General features: G+C 36.3%; 1 protein-coding gene across 2 annotated transcripts in view; it reads left to right on the top strand.

Moving 5' to 3' along the window:
* The window catches only part of KIAA1549L (KIAA1549 like), a 178,634-nt gene that overhangs the window by 123,464 nt on the left and 33,519 nt on the right, over positions 1–21,651 (top strand). For both annotated transcript variants that reach the window (XM_087718436.1, XM_087718445.1), the window contains exons 13-15: positions 948–1,075; positions 13,536–13,714; positions 17,319–17,533. In XM_087718436.1, the coding sequence (XP_087574562.1) occupies positions 948–1,075; positions 13,536–13,714; positions 17,319–17,533 (522 nt within the window). The remainder of the gene's footprint in view (positions 1–947; positions 1,076–13,535; positions 13,715–17,318; positions 17,534–21,651) is intronic.

The raw sequence follows: 21,651 nt of genomic DNA, 5'->3' as shown, positions 1-21,651 counted from the left end.
TTACAAATTTTGACTTCATCTCCAGCCAACTATTTTGCTGTTACACTTACACCTGTTCATTCTTTGCTGTTATACTTAGATCTAGACATTAGATGAACTGTTCCAATCCAAGTAAGGATGAGTGAAATGAATTATATTCAAAATAGAGTTCATAATCATGGCTTGTTTTAATAAGGCATAGGGAGTGTGGTGGTTGGTTTATGGCTATTTTTAAAATGTAAGCAGATTGTTCCTGTTTTCTTGCAGGTTTGACTATTAAACCAGCTGTGCCCTGCTGCTTGCTTTACTGTTTGAAAATGTGTACATAATATTTACACAGGCTGTGAACAGGAATATGAATCCACATCTGAATATCTTAGTTATACATTCACAAAAGGAAATCTTGCAATGGTTAAAAAAAAGCTTTCTCCCTCTTTCCAGAGACTATTAAACATTTTAGATTATTAGTGCCCTTTAGCCTAGTGCTATTTTTGAAATATGGCTAAAGATGAATTCCCTACCGGGAAATATTCTTTATTTCTCTTCCGATTATATAAAAAGCCATGGAATGAGTCTGTAGCAATATGCTAAACCAATATTAGAATAAAGATGCATGTATTGAGAATTATTTATTTAATGGCCTCTATGTGAGGGGAAAAAAAACCTTTATCTTTTTTTGTTGCAAGATTTTCCCTTTATTATTGTGAGCTTATAAAGAAAACAATAGCCACGCATAGAGATTGTTCTGACTTCTGGTTGTTATAACAACTCCCTCCCCTGGAAATACTATGGATGCCTTCCTGCTGTTTTTATGTTTCTTCATTGCAACGTACTATAAATATTTATTTGTCCATAAAAATCAGGCTTGAAATAGGCGGTGATGCAGGCCAAACAAATGCAATAACCTTGAAATGACAAATATGCAGTAAAAACTTAGTCTTCTTCCTTGTTGCTATGGTTACTTGCAGCCGGTCGCTGAGTGAAAATGGTTCTGTCATCAGCAACGAATCAGGAAAGCACAATTCAGGCCGAGGCTCTCCACAGAAAGTTACAGCACAGCAGAAAGTGACAAAAGAGGAAGGAAGAAAAAGAAATGGTGAGAATGCCCTGGTGAATGATCTACTAAATTACGTTCCATTTCTCCCATGGAGATTGATTACCATAGAAAATATAATACTGAATATAATATTGCAGTTAATTAGAATTAAAGCCATATACCTATATGTCTACAATGCACTTCTCTCTTTTTTCTTTTTTCTTTTTGTTTATTTATAACCCTTATTTGATTTCTGTAGACCACCTCTTTAGTATGACCTCGATGTTTAGTCACTGCTACATTTCCTGGTGTATTAGGAAAAAAATAGGGCAGCATGGTCTGAATCTAAATTTGATTTATAACACATGCTTTTCCATTTCTATTTTGATGTTGCTTTAATTGGGCCAAATTTGTTAACATCCCTTAATTTTGTTGATTAAGTATAAAAATTGTGGTACCAAGTTGTAGCATGCTGTTGTCTTTCTCCGTGGTCCTAATAAGAGAAGTAGGCTTTTGATTTAAGTTGCCAGCTATGTTTAATGACAACTGGATATTAATTTTCAGTATGCTATGTGATGTTGTTCATGTTGTGTAAAGTGTTACTTCTTTTGTCTTAAACCCTAGAAATAAATTGTAATAAACAATGTCTTTTGCTGATGAAAATGATATAATATGAAATTTCGCAACTTAAAATGGGTAGAAAGAACTGCATTAAATGTATATGTGAGAAGCAGTATACAGTTGAATTAATATACTCTTAAAATCTTAGGATCATCCTCAAACTGCTTAATATTGAAAACTTACATGATATTATAGAATATTTTTCTCAATATATTGGTCAAAAGTGATGCTATTAAATGTGAACAAGCTAGTAGTATTGTGCATAAGCATTTATATTTGTGTATAATTGATAAATTTATACATTTCCAGAAAAGTGTCCACAAATTTTAGTATTGCCAGATATGTATACTAACTATTCACAGCAAGTGATCTCTAGTATTAATTTTCATAAAGTTTAAGTCTTTAAAGATTTTCTGAAAAAAACCCACTGCATGTTACTTTACATTCATAATATTTTAATGTGCTAAAAGACTGTGTTTTAAAAATCCTTTCTTGAATCATTCCGGATTGCCATCTTATTTTTATTATATGATCATGATATGTTGTTTTCTGTGTGTTTATTTTTTATTTAGTTTTTGTTTTTATGCCTCAAAAATAGCATTTTAAATAAAACTGTATTAATGTTTCATTTGATCAAGCTCATCATAATTCTGATCAATCTTTACAATGTAGATAATTGTTATTGAAATTCATTCACCAGGAGATTCTTATTTAAACAAGAAAATCTTTGTATTAAGTTGCATCCACTTGTAAACTTATTTAAAGCAAAGCTATTGAAATCATGAGAGTAAAATATTTATAGCTAATATATAAGAAGAGCTCTGCAGGGCAAGAGCATCCAACGGCATTTTATCCTGAATGGGAGGATAATAGTTCCTTTAATTGTTACTTCCTGGTAACCAGTATTTTAGCCATACTGTCTGTGTTTTAGGAGTAGCAAATAGCCATTACTATTTACTAACACATCCAGTCCTCATTTAATATCATCCAAATTGGTTTCCATTACCACAACTGCTAATAGCAAATGTCAATTTATGTGGTATATATTATCCTGAATCATTCTATCCACATTACCTAGGAGATACACAATTTTATAAACTACCAAAATTCCCATTACACTCCTTCTTATGTTAAAGAGCTTAAATAGCTGTACTCTTTCCTTTTAAGGCAGAGATCCCCCAAACCCCCAGGCCGCAGCCCAGTGCCATGCTGCAGCCCATTCAGAACTGGGCTGTGGAAGTGGTGTGCGCGAGTGTACACATGAAGCTGCACTTGTGAAAGTAGTGCATGCATGTGCGCAAAAACATCCCTTCTCCCCACCCCACCCAACTGCCTCCGCCAAGCTGGAAAGATTGGGGACCACTGTTTTAGGGGAACTGCCCTGACCAATTAACATTTTGGTTGTTTTGGGGGGGTATGTTTTCTCCCTTATAATTTTTTAAGGTACCAAGTGCTTCAAGTACTGTATTTTTTGGAGTATAAGATGCACTCCCCCCCAAAAAAGAGGGTGAAAATTTGGGTGCATCTTATACACTGATTGTAGTCCCACCCACCCACCCACCCACCGGCCCCCACCCTTTGGCCTCTGCCTTCCAGCAATTTACCTCCTTGTAGCAAACAGCAAACAACATGTTTCAATTTCAGTTTAGCCTGATTAGCACAAGAAAAAAATATCTGTCTCTGCCACCCAGCAATTTGCCTCCTTGCAGCCAACAGCGTGTTTCAATTTCAGCACAGCCTGATTAGCACAAGCAGCTGATTGTTGGTTGGATTGGCCTCCCAACCATCAGCTGTTTCAGGCTGCAGGGATTGCCATAGCCTATTGCCGCCTCCATGCACCCCATTTTCATCCTCCGCACAGACCATTTTCGGCCTCTGTGCGCCCCATTTTCCACCTGTTCCAGGTGGTGGGGATCAGAATGGGTGGAAAATGGGGCACATGGAGGCTGAAAATGGGGCACACGGAGGCAGCAATAGGTAATGGCAATCCCTGCAGCCTGAAACAGCTGATAGTCAGGAGGCCGATCCAACTGACAATCAGCTGCTTGTGCTAATCAAGCTGTACTGAAGCTGAAACTGAAACAGGCTGTTTGCTGTTTGAACTCTCTGAAAGTTTACCATTTCAATTTTATTACTACGAATAGTTTATCATTAGGTAACATGGCCACTTCATTGCTTAACCCCAACTCGAGATATTTATATGTAAGTTAAAAAGCATACCAGTCCCTGTGGAAATCTTTATAGATCATCTTTGCACATCTTGCCAATATTAAAATTGGCGTTTCTCCTATTCTCTGTTTTGTTTGTTACAAGTTGCCAATCTATAAGAATACTTGTTGATATACCCAATGGCAGCTGGATTTGTTCAGTATTTTTTTCAAGAAGAACTTTGTCAAAGGCTTTTGAAAAACCAAGTGTGCAGTGCATTTTTATTTGCCTTATAGGCATACTTTCAAAGAGATGCCCACTTCTGTCTGGCTCAACTTAGCTCTATTGCAAAAATAAATATTTTGCTGAACAATACAGTGCAATTGCAAACATAGCATACAATATTTGTTCAGTCTTTCCAGGCTTCGTGATTGTTGATAAAATACAAAAAAAATTAAACTCAGTGTGAAAAAACTCAATATAAATCTGCTGTGAGAATACTAAGCCTGAATTTAATCCAGTAACTATAAACATTTTATTAGGAAGTTATCAATCATCTTGCTCCAGGGGTATTGCAATTAATATTCCACAGCAAATAGAAGGAAAGGGCACGTGTTTACTTGCAGCAATTTCCCCTTTTTCCTTTAGGTTCTGTCTCTCCCAAGTTTCCTTCATGGTGGCTGCTTTCATTCCTATTTCACTGATGGAACTGATTTATTCACACATTCATTAAGTGATGTGAACTAGCTTAGATACCTAGTGAGAATAAATAATGAAGGTTAGAAATCAATCCTCCTTTTAGAGAAAAGGTCCTACAAGAACCCATAGAAAAGTTAAAAATGTTAACTAAACTATATGGATGAATTTTTGTTTTTGCTTGTCCCAAGTTTTCTTTCAGTTTGGGGCAAGAAAGAAAGAGAGGAATAATGATGGCTTTACATACTTACAATAATACAATACAATAGCAGAGTTGGAAGGGACCTTGGAGGTCTTCTAGTCCAACCCCCTGCCTAGGCAGGAAACCCTATACCATTTCAGACAGATGGCTATCCAACATCTTCTTAAAGACTTGCAGTGTTGGGGCATCCACAACTTCTGGAAGCAAACTGTTCCACTGATTAATTGTTCTAACTGTGAGGAAATTTCTCCTCAGTTCTAAGTTGCTTCTCTCCTTTCCACCCATTGCTTCTTGTTCTACCATCTGGTGGCTAAATTATTCTAAAATATGACTAACTCAATATTAAAAACTGTAAATATTTAATGCTGATAAATAATAGCAGTAATTGTTATTTAGTATGATTAAAATCAATATTGATATATCAATATAATATCTATCAAAATTGACAATAAACACTAAAATAACAATACAAATATATAATGTGGAATATAAATGTAATAAATATAATATATAAATGCAACATAAATGTAATAAAATAATTTATCATGAAACTCTCCCCCTTTAAAGTAGTAAGATCAATTAAATAGTCTAGCAAGTTTGGACAATATGCTATATGTTATGTTACTTAAGAATATATATACCTCAGAATCAGATACAATATCCACATCATTTCCAACTGAGTCAATAAAATCATATGCCATGCCAAAACTATTTTAAATAAAGATATGAAATTAATCAAGTATTGCATTTATTTTTCAAAATGAATGTACAATTTTTTATTATTTAAGTTTTGTACCCTATCTTTTCTAACTAACGTTAACTTTAAAAAGATGTTACATCAGACTACAATACAAGTAATTAAATGAAGACTAAAATAAGTGTTTTGGCATATTGAGTTTTTTATATTTCTTTCTTATATTGCTTCCTTAGTTGAGAACTTGCTCCTCAGCTTACTTACGCATTAACTGTTTGTTGCTTTTATGGTTTATTCATTCACTGCTCCATCTTCAGTTTTTTTCACAGGGGGCAGGGCTTCCTTCCTTCCTTCCTTCCTTCCTTCCTTCCTTCCTTCCTTCCTTCCTTCCTTCCTTCCTTCCTTCCTTCCTTCCTTCCTTTCTTCCCTCCACTCCTTTGGCCACCAATTTTGATCCAATTCGCAATTCATATACTTTTTCTACCACCATCTCATCAAGCGGAATCACACACACACACACACACACACACACACACACACACACACACACACACACACACACACGTTCTTTGGGGGGGGGTTGAATTACTCTGCCTCACAGCAAAGACGCGGCGCAAAGTCGGCGCAGCATGTGTTCGGCCCCCGCTTACGCCGAATCAAATCCGCAGCTGGCGGGACCAGGGGGTTGCATTGCAAAGCCGCCAGTCCTCTTGCTTCTTCTCCTTCTTTGCCAGTGAAGCCGGCAACACTCCTGCTGGCGCCCCCGCCCATGCCAGTGGCGGTGGTGCCTCCCCCTCCGCTGGAGCACCTCAGCTGGGCTCTGATTTACTCCTGCCGCTGCCTTCACCTCTGCCACTTTCCTACTAGCTCCCGCGGTCTTATGGCTCCTCAAAAGCATGGCAGAGGAGGAAGGGGGAGGGATAACGCGGGGGTCAGCTCAGGTGCTCCGCGTGGAGGGAGAGGCACCACTGCCACGGGCGGCTCGTCAAAACAAGTCTGGGGAGGTCCTTTGCCGGCGGCCAGTTCTAGCCGCCTGCAAAGGACTTCCCCACGTTTGCTTTGGTAGAAATCTCTGCGCGGCAGTTAGAAACTGCTGCACGGGGGTTTCTTGCCACGTGCGTGGCCGCGCAGCCGCGCAGCCGCGCACCTTAGAGGGAACAGTGTTCTTCATATGTTTTAGTCTCTAGTCCCCTAATCATTTTTGTTGCTTTTCTCTGCACTCTTTGCAGAGTCTCCACATCTTTTCTACATCATGGCGACCAGAACTGAATGTAGTATTCCAAGTGTGGCCTTAGTAAGGCATTATAAAGTGGTATTAACACTTCACATTATCTTGATTCTATCCCTCTATTTATGCAGCCTAGAACTGTGTTGGCTTTTTTGGCAGCTGCTGCACACTGCTGGCTCATATTTAAATGGTTGTCCACTAGGACTCCAAGATCCCTTTCACAGTTACTACTATTGAGCAAGGTACCACCTATACTGTACCTGTGCATTTTGTTTTTCTTGCCTAAATGTAGAATCTTACTCTTTTCACCATTGAATTTCATTTTATTAGATCGTGCCCAATGTTCAAGTTTGTCAAGATCCTTCTGTATCTTGAGCCTATCTTCTGGAGTGTTGGCTATTCCTGCCAGCTTGGTGTCATCTGCAAATTTGATGAGTTCCCCATTTATTCCCTCATCCAAATCATTGATGAAGATGTTGAAGAGTACTGGGCTAAAACAGAGCCTTGGGGTACTCCACTGCATACTTCCCTCCATGTAGATGCAGTTCCATTGACGACTACACGTTGAGTGCAGCTGGTCAGCCAGTTATGAATCCAACCCACATTCTTCTACTTTATCTAGTAGTAGGTTATGGTCTACCTTATCAAATGCCTTACTGAAGTCCAAGTAAACTATATCGACAGCATTCCTCTGGTCCACTAATTTTGTCACATTATCTAAGAATGCAATAAGATTAGTCTGGCATGATCTGTTTTTGACAAACCCATGTTGGCTTTTGGCTATTACTTTGTTTGCTTCTAGGTGTTCGCTAATTCATTGCTTGATTATTTTTTCCAGAATCTTTCCTGGTATTGAGGTCAGGCTGATTGGTCTGTGGTTTCCTGGCTCTATTTTTTTTCCTCCTTTTTTGAAGATGGGAGCCACATCAGCTCCTTTCCAGTCCTCTGGTAGTTCCCCAGTGTTCCAGGATCTCTGAAAGATATAATTCAGTGGTTCTGAGATCTTGTCTGCCAGTTCCTTCAGAACCTTGGGGTGTAATCCATCCAGTCCTGGTGATTTGAACTCGTCTAGGGTAGACAGGTGATCACTTACTGTTTTCTTCCCTATTTCAATTTGTGTTCCTAATCTGATTTTTGTGGTGCTGTTTTTGATAGTTTCGATTGTTTTATCCCTTTGTATAAAGACAGATGCAAAACATGAGTTAAATAGTTCTGCTTTCCCCCTGTTGCTTGTCATCTCCTTGCCACTTTCTCCTAGCAATGGACCAATTGTTTTCTTAACCTTTTTCTTATTTTTAACATATTGGAAGAAGCTTTTTTTTGTTAATTTTTACTTTTGTGGCAAGCCTTTCTTCATTGTGAGCCTTAGCTTTCCTCACTTCATCTTTACAGGCTTGTGCTATTTGCTGATATTCTGCCTTAGTTATGTCCCCCTCTTTCCACTTTTTATACTTATCTTTTTTGTCTTTCAATTTGTCAGAGAGTTCTTTATGCAGCCATGCTGGTTTCTTTTGGGAGCTGTTATTTTTCTTCTTCATTGGTATTGTGCTAGACTGGGCTTTTGTAATCTCATTTTTCAAAATTTCCCAAGCTTCTTGAGTTGTTTTCCTCTTGAGGATTCTCATCCATGGAATTTTTCCCATGCTCTCTCTAAATTTATTGAAATTAGCTTTCTTAAAGTCCAAGACTCTAGTTTGACTTTGTTCTACTACTTGTGTTTGCATAATGTTGAATTCCAATATTGCATGGTCACTTGCCCCCAGGGTTCCTGTGACTTCAACACCTTCTATCATTTCCTCTCTGTTAGTGAGAATTAAGTCCAATATGGCTGATCCCCTTGTTCCCTTCTCTAGTTTTTGGGAAACAACGTTGTCTGCTAGGTTTATTAGGAACCTGTTGGATCTTCCACTTGGTGCCGAGTTTGTTTCCCAGTTGATGTCAGGGTAGTTAAAATCTCCCATTACTATTGTGGCATGCTTCCTACATACCTTAGTTATCTGACTAGCAAAAAGTTCATCTACTTCCTCTGCTTGGTTGGGTGGCCTGTAGTATAGACCTATGGCAATGTCATTCCCCCCCCCAACCTTTAATGCATTCAAGATAGTTATCATCATTGTTGTGCTCTATTTATGTAGAGATGTAGTTATTTCTTATATATAGTGCAACTCCACCTCCTCTTTTATTTGGTCTATTTCTTTTAAATAATTTAAATCCTTCTAGTTGTATGTTCCATTCATCGGTTTCATCCCACCAAGTTTCTGTAATGGCAATAATATCGTATCTCTCCTCTTTTACTTGAATTTCTAATTCACCCTGTTTATTCCTCATACTCTGTGCATTGGTGTATAGACATTTGAGTCCATGTTGATTGACCTTGTGTTTACTGTCTACAAAACCTGTGTTATGCCTGACTGCCCCTATTTTCTTGCCACTTGTATGATTCATGCACATGGTATGGCAGTCACTATTAAATTATTTGATTATAGACAGTATTTTGACTCTCTCCCAAGTTCTTTATTAACTTTATTATTAATCAACTAGATAAAAATGCTCCTTTCTCCTTGATAAGTCTAAGGGATAATTTGAGAGATCTAATATAACCTCAGTAAATTAAGCAAATATAGAAGTAAAATACTTCTGCCTCTTGCAGAATAACTGAGTTGAAATATAGTTTCAGTTCTGAATTATAGACAGATAGAACCAAATACTGAGAAAAGGAAACAGAGCTGAAAGAATACATAAATTCAGGAAGATCTTATTCAAGTCAAAGTCACCTCTAGTTAAACCAGATGAATTCACTTTTTATAGGTACAGTTAATAGCTCATTCAGTTGTGTTTTCAGTCTAAACCAGTAGCTTCTGTCAGTAGCCTGTGCTCAGTTTTGGAGTGTCATGCCATATTCCATCTGTACATATTCAGTGTGCCAAGTATATGATACTCCCTGCCTTTGAAGCGAGTCCCCCCCCCCCCTCAAATATACATGGAAAAAAAAGTTCATATTAGAACAGTAAATGATAAGAACAAGCAATTGGAACAATCCAAACAGCTAGTTGATACAGTGTTTTAGTTCCAGAAGTGATTTTACAAATCCAATTAATAAGACTGTAAATTTATGAATATTTTGATAAATTAGCTGAGCAACCTTTTAAGGCAAGAATTAAACATATATTATCTCTTAAGAAAAGAAACAGTCTTCAAAAATATAAGACTGGTTCATTGGTTGCCATAGTAGCAAACCAATTTTAAATCCTGTTTCTCTGATTAAGAGGAAAGTGGCATCTCATGATAGGCTTTAATCTTCTTAAAACTTTCCTAATTTAGACATATAACATCTTACCAAGACGTGTGAATGAAGGAATACACATTTGAAGAACTAGTAGAGGCAGAAAGGTCGAACTGTAGAACTTGTTATTAGGATTGGGAATTTAATTTAATAATGGGAAACTAATTTAAACCCTGTCCTTTCCAGTTTAATTACGAAAAACATTTTTCATGGGTCATTGGGTAATCATTTCCCACCGAAGTATTTTTAATGCTGTTCCATTTTTATGTGATATCTATAATACTCATTCCCCAAATTTAATTAAGGCAGTCTTCAAAGCTTCTAAGACTTGTCAAATTCATGTAATAAACAGATGAGCTAATGTATGAGTAGGACTCTTCATTTGATGTCTTATATTCAGACCTCATTGCGTGCCATTTTAATCTTATTTTAAAATAGATGGGCAACAGGCTCCTGCATTCTTACACTGAAAAGAATTTAGTGGCACTTGTAAATAACTTGTAAATTCTTTGAAACCTTAAAAATTTCTCTCCCCCCCTTCCTTTCTTTCTCTCTAACTCATTTGACTTCTTTTAATTGCCATTTTAATGCATATTCTATATATTTTATGGATGTATTGTCAAAGACGTCAATGACTCATGAGTGTAGGGAGGACCAGGGGAACCAGGTCAGAGGTTAGCAAACATGCAAGGAGCCAGGGAAGGGACACTTTATGAAGCAATATGTGAGCTTCTCTGCTGATTTTCTCTTAGATTTTGCTTGTAGGGAAGGTAACAAACAGTGATAATATAACCATGGGACACTGCAACTGTCATAAGTGTGAGCTGGTTCCTTAGCACACAAATCACAACTATGTGACTGCAGGGATGGTACAACAGCTGGAACTTTAGAAATGAGTAGTCAGTACTTCAAGGGCTACACATTAGGGCAGAGACAGCTTTCCTGGAGTTCCTGATTTGTGTTCATAACTTGCAATTTCAAACCCTAACCTGAAAGAAAAAAAAATTACACAACAGTTTTCTTGGCTTTCCAACTTAGCATCCTTTATCTTCAAATAAGCATGTATAAATTTGGACTCAAAATGTTTGTTCCGTAAGTTGGAGGTGGGATGAGGTGCATGCAATTTTGTGCAGTCCCACATGATATTCCTTTCCTATAAACATCATTGATCTTGGCAGCATAAGAGTGTCGGTACAAATATGCAGAATCTTTTTTTTTTTAATGAACTGCAGTTTCTATAGTAACTATTCTATTTTCTAGTAAATGCTTACCTGAGCTTTGGAAAGAGAAGTTGGATGTAATGAATATAAAGGATGCTGTAGAGGTGATTACAAGCAAAGGGTAAAACAGTAGCTTTAGATAAAGACTATGCTAAGCTTCCTTCAGCTTTATGATATTTATCACAATGCACAGTTTGGTTGAACAGCTGTTGTTTTAAATGGGAAGGAAAATTTGTCATAATCCTTTACAAGTGAATTTCAAAACGTAAGATATCACATTTTTTGGGTAGGAATGAATTCTTCTCAAAACCAATTATAAATATAATTTAAATTCCTAATGAATTATGAGATGTCCCATCTCAGTGGAGCATGAATTATCACATCAAGTCATATGTATGATGGGGAAACTGAAGATGCCATTGTGATGGATTCAAACCTATGTCTTTCCCCGTAAATGCACAAAAACTGCACCAAAAATTCTGATTATGCTCACCTTCTCAAGAGTCTACAGTACTAATAAAATAAAATAAAAAAGAAAAATAATTCATTTGCTATGTTCAACCCATCTTGATTTCTGCATATAGCATTATAATGCTCTTATTTTGCCTACATGGTTTTAAGGTATAAAATTAGTTTTTGACATTTTATTAACACATTGTATTAATATTTACATTTACCCTATCCAAAGGATGATCTTACTTTCAGGAAACATTCTTGATATCAGCAAATTATAACAGTGGCACATTTATAAGAAAAATGCTGCTGCTACTACTGTAGCTGTTCTGATTATAAAGCTATTTATTAGATGTCGCACATTTTGGCTTCAGGTAGCTTTTTAACAGAATGAAAGGAAAATGAATGAATGTTGCCTTATGGCACGGAAGCTGTGAATCCTTGTTTAAGCACTAAGGATGAAATAATGGACTGATTTAGCTCCTTTACTTGCATTCACTTTGGAGAAATATATACTTTAGCTCATCTGAGGCAGAAGGAAAATTGCAGAAGACAGAGGAGAATATTCCTCCTCTGGGAATTTTACTACAATCTTAAAGTGAACCAAAGCATCACAAATGTTGAAAAAGTATTTGAGAATTTGCAACTATAAAATCTATATATTTAGATTTCAACGTGTGTGTGTGTGTGTGTGTGTGTGTGTGTGTGTGTGTGTGTGAGAGAGAGAGAGAGAGAGAGAGAGAGAGAGAGAGAGAGAGAGAGAGAGAGAGAGAGAGGGAGAGGGAGAGGGAGAGGGAGAGGGAGAGAGAGAGAGAAAGAACTGGTTATTTTATTCGTAAAAATACACCAGGAAATTTCAGATTAAGAAATTAGAAAAACATCCTCTAAAAAGGCAGTGGCAAACCACTTCCACGTTGTTGCCAAGAAATCTTCATAGCCATTACATGTAGTTATCAGGAATTAAACTCAATGGTAGAAAACCTTTACCTTTAATTTATGTGTTTTCATCCCCTTGGTCTCATTACTTTAAATGTTCTCTGTAGTGGGATGAAGAGTTATATTTATGAGGATTTTATAAACATTCCTATCTTTAATGGGATACATTGTCATCTAGAGTTTCTGATTTTGTGCCATGCAGAAGTAGTTTAGATAGGACAAAACTAGGAAAGAACATGCAGGAAAGAAATGAAAGCACAGCCGCTATTCTCCAATTGAATATGTGGAGGGAAAGGGAACAGGGTTTTTCTTGGATTGGAGCAATCTCTGAAAGATTGAATAATCCAACCATGAGATGACTAGGGCCTGATGATTGAGTGCAGGGAGTCCTGATCCAGGAAAGGACCCAATTGGCACACAATATGAAGTTGTGCAAAGGTTCTCCTTGTTGCAACTGCCACCTATTCTTCAAGTCAGAGTTGGAATCCAGGATAACCCTCAAGTTGTGATCCAGATCTGTCTGGGGGCGTTCCATCTCATCCAGAGTCAAAGATGGCAACATCTCAGATCCCAGAACCCTGTGTAACCAAACCCATTTGGTCTTCCCAGGGTTCAGTTGAAGCCTTTTGTCCCCCATGCAAGCCCCAACAGGCTCCAGGCACCACAAGAGGGTAGCCATAGCATTGCTTGGCTCACCAAGAGCGAAATATAGAGTTGAGTATCATCAGCATATTGTAGATCCCTCAAATGGTGGTAGAGTGGCAGATGTTTCTCTACCAGGGCACAAAGAAAAAATATCTGTTGCGAACCCCACATAGGCACCAGGAAGAACATTAAGAAATTGCAGGATCATAAAAAGGTATATAGTATAACATTAGAAGGAAAAATAAATATAGTTTTCATTTCTGTGATAATTCTAGGTAGCAGAATGAGCTTTCCAGTTTACTGTATCTAACATAGTTCATTTTTACTTTCTCCCACAGTGGTCCACATGTAAAATGCCAAAATAATATACTGACTAAATTTTAACTTATTTTAGTGCCTTTAAGTGATGAAGAGGATGGAAGCATGCTGTTTGACAATGTGGCTAAATCTGCCATTGATCCGTTTGACACATCTTCTGGATCTGTACAGTTGATTGCAATAAAGCCTGTAGCTTTGCCTCCTGCACAGCCAGGAACAGAGAGGACCCAAGATACAGCTATTCTTAACGGGGAGGTAAGACTATATCTCATAATTGGTTTTCTTTATATGTTGAGGATATCTGTTAAAGAAGTGATATGAGGAGGGGATGCTCAATAATGTGACTACTAAGCCAATTGGTGACTTGGCAGCAAAGACAAAAAATTGTGAGTGGAATCGTCCAGTGATTCTGGCAACAATTCTGAGAGGCAGACCAAAGTCATTTCAGACTGTCCTTTCTTCCGAATATGTTTTCCTCTGTTACCTTGTTGAAATGATAAATATGCACCATTCTTAGAGGAGAAATTATTTTTTTTCCTTCGCCATCTGTATTTAAAGTACAATGTTAGAGGCTTCTCAGAGCCTGGGAAAGTAGAAAACATTTTGCAGTGCACCATTAGCTCAGAACAATTGCACATTGTCCTGTTATCAGGAAAACAGTTAGGATCTCTCTTGTCCATCCAACAATTGGTAGCAAGGTGATTAAGAAGTCCCTGACTGAGCAAGTTTAAAGATAAATTGTGCGTTAAAATGAAAGTATCCAGTTGTCTAAATTTTTCTATAACCTAATCTTTTTTCTCTTTCAATAAATATTTTAAAAAAGGTTTCTAAGAATTTTGTTTTCTGTTACCAAGAGCATGACACATAGTGTCAAATGGAAGGAAAAATATCTCATAGATTAATCATCAAATTAATTGCATCAAATGTGTGTAAATGTATACAATGAAAAAATAATGCTAGTTCAATTTCACCATTAAATAAATGAAACCCAAATGGCATTATTTTTCTTTATTTACCTTTACACATAGTAAAATACTTTGATTGTTAAAGATTAGCTTTTAGAAAGAAAACAATTTTTAGATGATGAAATGGAAGGATGGCAAACATCTATAGTTTTATTCTCATGCAACTACTCTCAACAATGTAGCTTTTATGAAGAGAGCTTTTAGATAATGAATATGAAATTCTGACTCAAGATTATATTATAAAAATTTCCATAGATGTCATATTCTAAATTATGAAAGAAAGCATGAATATAATTGCATATAATTGTGAACATATTCCCCTGTGGGGAAGTTAAAAGAAAACAAGAGGATAAGAAGGATAATGAAGCTTACTGCAGGTTATGTACATACTGTATGTCAAGACGTTTTGCTTAAGGAGGACATTCCAAGGGGAGCGTTGTGTTTGTATTTATACTGCATCTATTCTTCTCCTAAACTACCATCTATAGTTTATATTACCTTCAGCTATGCCTTGATATGTGAATGTGTAATCAGATTCTTCTTTATTCTTAAATAATCTTTCAAAACTGTGCTGAAATTTGTTCTTTTTACCTCTGCTGTGATAAGATAATTTGAGAACCTTTAATACACAAAAACTGCCCAGTAACACATAGTTATTCAGTTCTACATTGCATGGTTTAGACTGTGGTTATATTACAGTGCATTCGATTGAGCATCCATTTTGGGACATGGCATAGACCACTAGTGTTATTTACTGACACTGAATTTTGATATTTTTCTTCTTATGTCATATCCATTATTGGACGTTGGCGATAATGTTAGCGATCCTATTTTTACCAACAGCGGCATGAAAAAGTGCTGCTGAGTTTTCTCCAAACCAGTCCTTGAGATTTTGAAGCCATGAGTTTTGACATAGTTGCATGTAAAAATGTTGTAATTCAAAATCATTTTTTGGGGGGGGGGGATTTTTTTCTCCACTTTTTCTTGCAGAATTTTTATAGCTTAGAAATATTCTTGGGTCTCCTGTATATTCAGATTTTTCTACAAATTTAGATTAATATTCAAATCGGGGCTGTGAATGCCATTCCAAACTTTTTATCCTTCTTTCTTGTAAATATTTTGTGGTTGATTTGTAGATATGCTTCAGACGTGTCTTGCTGACCTATACAAGCTTTATTATTTCTTTTAGTTTCATTGATTATGGGACATGAGCTTCTATGGATTCAAGTGACTTATATAAACAATCATCTGTAAATGTTCACATTGTGTGTGAAGATAGCTGCCTCTTTTCTAATGTACCTAAGGTCACGGGAATCCTGAGAAAAAGATTCTTATCACCATCACCATATTCTATACTGAGATACATTGATTCTAAACTGAAAATAGTTAATAAGAATTTGCTGGAATTCTATCACTTTCCCTTTCCCCTTAATAAATCTTATTAAAGAGATTTCTGTAATTCTCTTTAGTAATTTGAAAAGACAACTATTAGCCAGAGTATTCTCTTCAAATGCTTCACTCAAGAAAAATATTATGTGATTGAATATGAAGGTACAGTTTTTGATTCCAAGTAAGTCCAAAGCACTTAAGAGCCCAAATGGGCCATCTCGAGTTGACTGGATGGACTATATACATTGAATGAATTAATAAACATAATAAAATAAACAAATGTTCCATGTTTATCAGGGTTTTCTTTTTATGTTTTGGTGAAATCAATTGAATTCTGATAGCTTTCCTAAGTTTATGCAGTTCTATACAGTGGATCTATAGATAGCTTCTCCAACTAAAGCTTTTATCTGCTGTGATCTGTGGGTTCTGTTCTGCATGTAGCTTCCATTTCTTAATCATGGTCTCATAACTGAAATTGCCATCTGAAACTTTTAGAGATTTTTAATAGTCTTTCCTGGGTTTTTAAGAGTAAATTGTCTTTTTTTCAAATGTCCAGTTGCTTAGAGAAGTCCGTGATTGTTGAAAATAGGGAACCACAAGAGGTTGGAACATGAGTGTCAAACTGAAGGCCCGGGCCCTGGATCTGCCCATGGGGTACTTAGATCTGGCCTGCGGCGCTCCCAAGCTCCGTTTTCACTGGCAGAGGGTTGCAGGAGGCTGTGGCAGCTGAAACGGAGCTCGGGAGCCTGTTTTCACTGGCAGAGCACTCGGGCCTCCACAGGTGCCCCTGACATGAGTTATGTCAAGCTTGCCACACCCACCCTCCCCCCCAAGGTCAAGCACAACCCTGATGTGGCCCCCAATGAAATCGAGTTTGACACCCCTGGATTAAAAGATCAGATAATTTGTTCATCAATATTATTCTCTTCACCTGGTAATTGTAGGCCTAAGTAGTTAATCACCATTTGAGAACTGTTAGCAGCTCTGTAGGTTTTTTTTGAAGCAATGGAATTAACTAGAAGGGCATCCAAATGTCCTTCAGCTTTCATATTCAGTTTTTATTTTGAATAAGTAAATGGAAGCATCTAAATAGTAATCATGCATTCAGATTTGTAGAAAGATATCGTATTCAATCATGTAACTCATTGAGATTATGCTTGTTTAATTAGAAATACTTAAAACATTTATTTAAAACAAAATTTGACCAAGATTGCTGAAGTGTTAGCATTAAACTATTACTGATTCAGTACTCTTTTCCATTTTTAAACAATTACTATAAGCAATGGATCTGACATTACTGCCTTCATTTGGATTGAGTGACCGCTACATATATGTGGAGCATCACACTTTATCTGAAAGCCTTAAAAATAATTGTTAAAAAGTTCTGAATAGTGTGGTTGAATGAACTCCAACTGTGTTTATTGTTTCAAAGAATTAGTCACCTTAAAAATTCATAGTCTAATTTTATTAATTTGTATATTTTCCCTTTTAAATTTTATTGTCAGATTAACAAAGCCTTGAAACAGAAGTCTGATATAGAACACTATCGCAACAAATTGCGATTGAAAGCCAAGCGGAAAGGCTATTATGATTTCCCACAAATTGACAACAAGGGCTTGGCAGATAGAAAAAAGATGTATGAAAAAACACAAAATGAAATAGACAATATTCTGGATCCTGATACAGATGGATCCTCTCCATTTGTAGAGCCCAAAAACAGGTGAGTAGCTTTTCTATGTATATTTGTAGACTGTCATGCAAATCTTCATGTTCCATAAAAAAGACAAAACGTGCAAATAGCTGTCTTGGTGTCATATGGTAGGTGTTAATGTGAAGTGACAAGTTCATTTGCATATGAATAGTGTTTTTGTGGTGTGCCATCTTCTGCTGAATGAGTTGTCATATTTTTAGTTGATAGGTGCATCATTTTTGAAGTAATAAAAGTGGAACAAGATGTTAATTTTTAAAAGCTGAAAAGCAGTATGTTTAAATGGAATAGTGTTCTATCTTTTCTGTTGATTATGACTGAAAATTTCTGTTACTTCCCACTATTAAGAGTGGGAATAAGGGCTCAGCCCCAATAATTTCTCTCCTATTCTGTTATAACATTCATAAAAACAGGATGCAAAAAATAAAATAAAAAGTCAGTTTTCAGGGTATTAGTCAGTATTCATTTTATAATGTAGTAATAATACTGCAAAAGACTGTTATAGGGATCTCCTTAACAGCTTGTGAGTTAGACCCGACATGCATAGCAAAAGATAAAATAGTTCCTGAATTACATAGAAAGCCCTTTTAAAATTAATACAGATTACTGTAGAAATATAAATGAACAATGGATAGATTCATATAATCTATGTAAAGAATATGATGAAGTAATTGAATCATGACTAAAAATTAGAAAGAATCAAATGTGTAAAAATAATATTATCCATTATTACCTATGTGGAAATTTATTCGCTTCTGCAGATTGTAGAAGAAATCATGGAAAATATTTTTCATGTAAATTTTCATGTTTGTTACACTAGAAAAATAGATTGTTATTAAGTGACAGCCATGGTTGTTAAGCAGTTTCATGAAAATATGAAAGTAAAATGTGGTCATGTGATTGGGCAATATTTCAAACAGCCATAAATACGGCCATGTTGCCAAGTCCTGAAGTTTGGTCATGTGATTATGGGGCTGGGGGGAGGACAACCATTGCAACTTCAGATTCAGGTCTCAAGTCTTCTTTTTCAAGTAGATTGTAACTTCAAATGGTCACTTAGCAATAGGTTGTAAGTCAAAGACTACCTGTAATTAAAAAAATTGGTTCTTACAAAATGAGTGAAAAATATAACAAAAAAGATAATATAAGGTATAATATATTGTTGCAATAAACAGTTATAATTCTGTAAATAATTATCTAATGTAAGCATTATACACACATATATCTGTGCACTTTTGTGTATTCATTTCTAATAATCTTATATAGCTGTCATTTTTTAACTTATATTATTTTTAATATATGACTCCCATATTTTGTTGTATTTATCCATACAAAGTTTATATCTATATGTTATCCTGTGCTGTCCTGCTCACTCACATGCATACATAACAGTGGTTTAGTGGGTTTATTAATATTACCCAGCAATTCCTTTCACCAAAACCCCAGAACTGTCCCCATTAAGTATAGCCAAAAGCAGCCAAATGCTAGTCTACAGAGCAATGGCCAATGAGTCCACAAGGCACTTGAAAGATAAAACCAGCAGGCAAAATTAAATCCACAATACAAGAGGATTCATGAGGCAAGAAAAGTCCAGAGTTCACATGGCATGATCTAAAGTCAAGGCACATAGCTAGGAAATGAACATGTTCCCAGCATTGCCTCCATCTGTCTGCTGTATTAAATAGCCAGTTTCTAGTGCAGCCCATCAAGAAGGTTTAGGCTTCCTCCTCATGAGGAATTGGGTTGAACTTCACTGCTCCGGCCTTTTCTCTGCCTTACATGTTCTTGGATCAGGTGCAGAAGGGAGTTTCTCATCGCTGACCAGCTGAAGCTGCATGCTTTCCCCATCTGAAGTCTCAGGGCTGTCCTGACGCAGCTGTGCTTCAGCTAAACCCTTCTCAGATGGCTGCTTGGAGCCATTGACTCCCCTCCATATGTGCCTGGACTGGTTCATACTCCTCAGAGCTGACATCTGGAGAGGTATCTGGGGAAGCATCAGGGGGAGTCATCACAAATCCACTCATAAGTAGCAAATGTAATCAAATCTTCAGTCCATTAATTAAATTGGACTATACATTTATATTTCCAGTGTTGCATTGTGAATCTTTTAGCTATAATAAGGGCATGAAGAATCCATTTAGAAATGGTACATGTTATTTTAATTATTTAGTTATTTTAATTAAATAACTAGTTATTTAATTCAAAGATTATTACTGTTTCTTCCCGGAAATACGACATGTCCTGAAAATAAGGCTAAGCTTGATTTTTGGGCTGCCCTTAATATACGTCCTCCCTCAAAAATAAGCCCTAGTAAAGGGATGGGTGTGGCCAGCTTCTTGGCCCCTTAATCAGATAGCTGAGCCGCTCTATTCATGAAACCACTGATTCACAGGTGTCACTGAGGCCTCTGCCTCCAGCAAGCATGGTCGCTTTTACAGCCAATTGTGGCTGCAAAAGAAGCCAGAGGCCAAGTGGCACACCCCAGATGCCTCACGCCCTCCTTACCTAATGGTGACAATCACAGCAGGCAATTCTGTCCACGGAACAGTAAAGGAAGGCATGGAAATCCATACATTCCAACATGAATGGGGCCATACAGGCGGGGCCAGTGGGTTTGGCCAAGCCCTTATTTCGGGGGTCAAAAGAAAATAAGACCCTGTAAGAGAAACACAGTATCTTTCTGAAAAAAATATATTTTTTAGTTACGCTTATATCTTTTGCTATTTTCTCCCAAAACATTAAATGTAGAACAGTGTAAAAATACCTGATTTAAAGAAGTATTATACTTCTTATATACCTAACTCAATGCTGTTCTAGGCTGTCCTTTTCTGTACAGGCCGAATGTTAAACTCTACATCTATTTTTTGTTGTATGTGAAATGAAAAGAAAATTTGTCCAGGTGACTACTTTGCAACACTTCGATTAGAATCCAAAGATATCAAGGGCCCAAATTTTTGAATGGGAAGCATATACATGTTATAACCAAAGTAGAATGATTATGCATCATAGAAAAATAAGATTAAAAATAAGAAGGAAAATTAGTTGAAAGATGAATTGAAATATTTTCGGGTGTAGATGGTTAGATGTCCATGTACTGCTATATATAAATACAGAGGAAGAATTGTTTAAAGCAAAAGAAAGACAGGACAATGATTCCAGTTCTTAGAGGTGAAAGATATAAAATACATAAAACATCAAGAGATATAAATTGTCAATGTTTTAAATTTTTACTCAGAACTATATGGTAAACCACATAACAAATATATCAGATGATGATATAGAGGACTTTTAAAGTAGAATAAACGTAATTGTACTTAGATGATACACAGAAACAACTGTTATTTGCCTCAGTATTGGAGGCAGCTATTAAATAATTTTAAAAGTGGCAAGGGGATGGTTTTCCTTATAAAGTGATAGAAAATATTTATAGATCTTTTGGTGCCAAAACTGTCAATGGTATGATGAAATACTTGATAAGGGAATATTATCAGAGGCATTTAATCAGATTGATATTACAATAATAATAAAATCAGGTAAAGATTATATCCAATCTGCTCTCAGCTGTTCATTGATTATGTTGACACAAAGATCTTAAATGCAGCGTTAGCAAATAGATTACAGCAAGTGTTACCATTCGTGATTAAAAATGATCAAGTAGGTATTATATAAACTAAACAAACAGCAGGTAATATTAGGTTAGTTAGATAGATTTAACATATTTTTTTAAAAAGACTATTTGTAATCCTGTCATTAGATGGCAAAAAAACCTTTGACAAAATACATAGACAGTACATGTTTTCTCTTTGTACTAAACACTTTAGTCATCTTGAAAGGGAATGGATATTCCTGTTTCTTGTTCTGTATTTTCTTTCTTTTATTGAAAGAAATGACAATCATTCTCTGAATTATGATGATTGTCACCAAAATGCATTATGCAGACAGACCTTTATAAATCAATATTTATTTGTATGTTTTGTATACATTACACCAAAAACAAATTGGGTTGCACATTGTATAAGAACCAGCTCAAGTCTTATACACAGTTCTCTGAGTATTTCTTGCCATATGTTCAATTTTTTAAATCCTTACATTATTTTCCATGTTTACCTCAGCCAGCCCTGTGCTTATGC

Source organism: Thamnophis sirtalis, unplaced genomic scaffold (genome assembly GCF_051295495.1).
Source record: "Thamnophis sirtalis isolate CommonGarterSnake01/CBP01778 unplaced genomic scaffold, rThaSir2_p1.2 scaffold_1, whole genome shotgun sequence".
NCBI classification, from domain to species: domain Eukaryota; kingdom Metazoa; phylum Chordata; class Lepidosauria; order Squamata; family Natricidae; genus Thamnophis; species Thamnophis sirtalis.
This window is presented reverse-complemented; position numbering and strand designations above follow the sequence as displayed.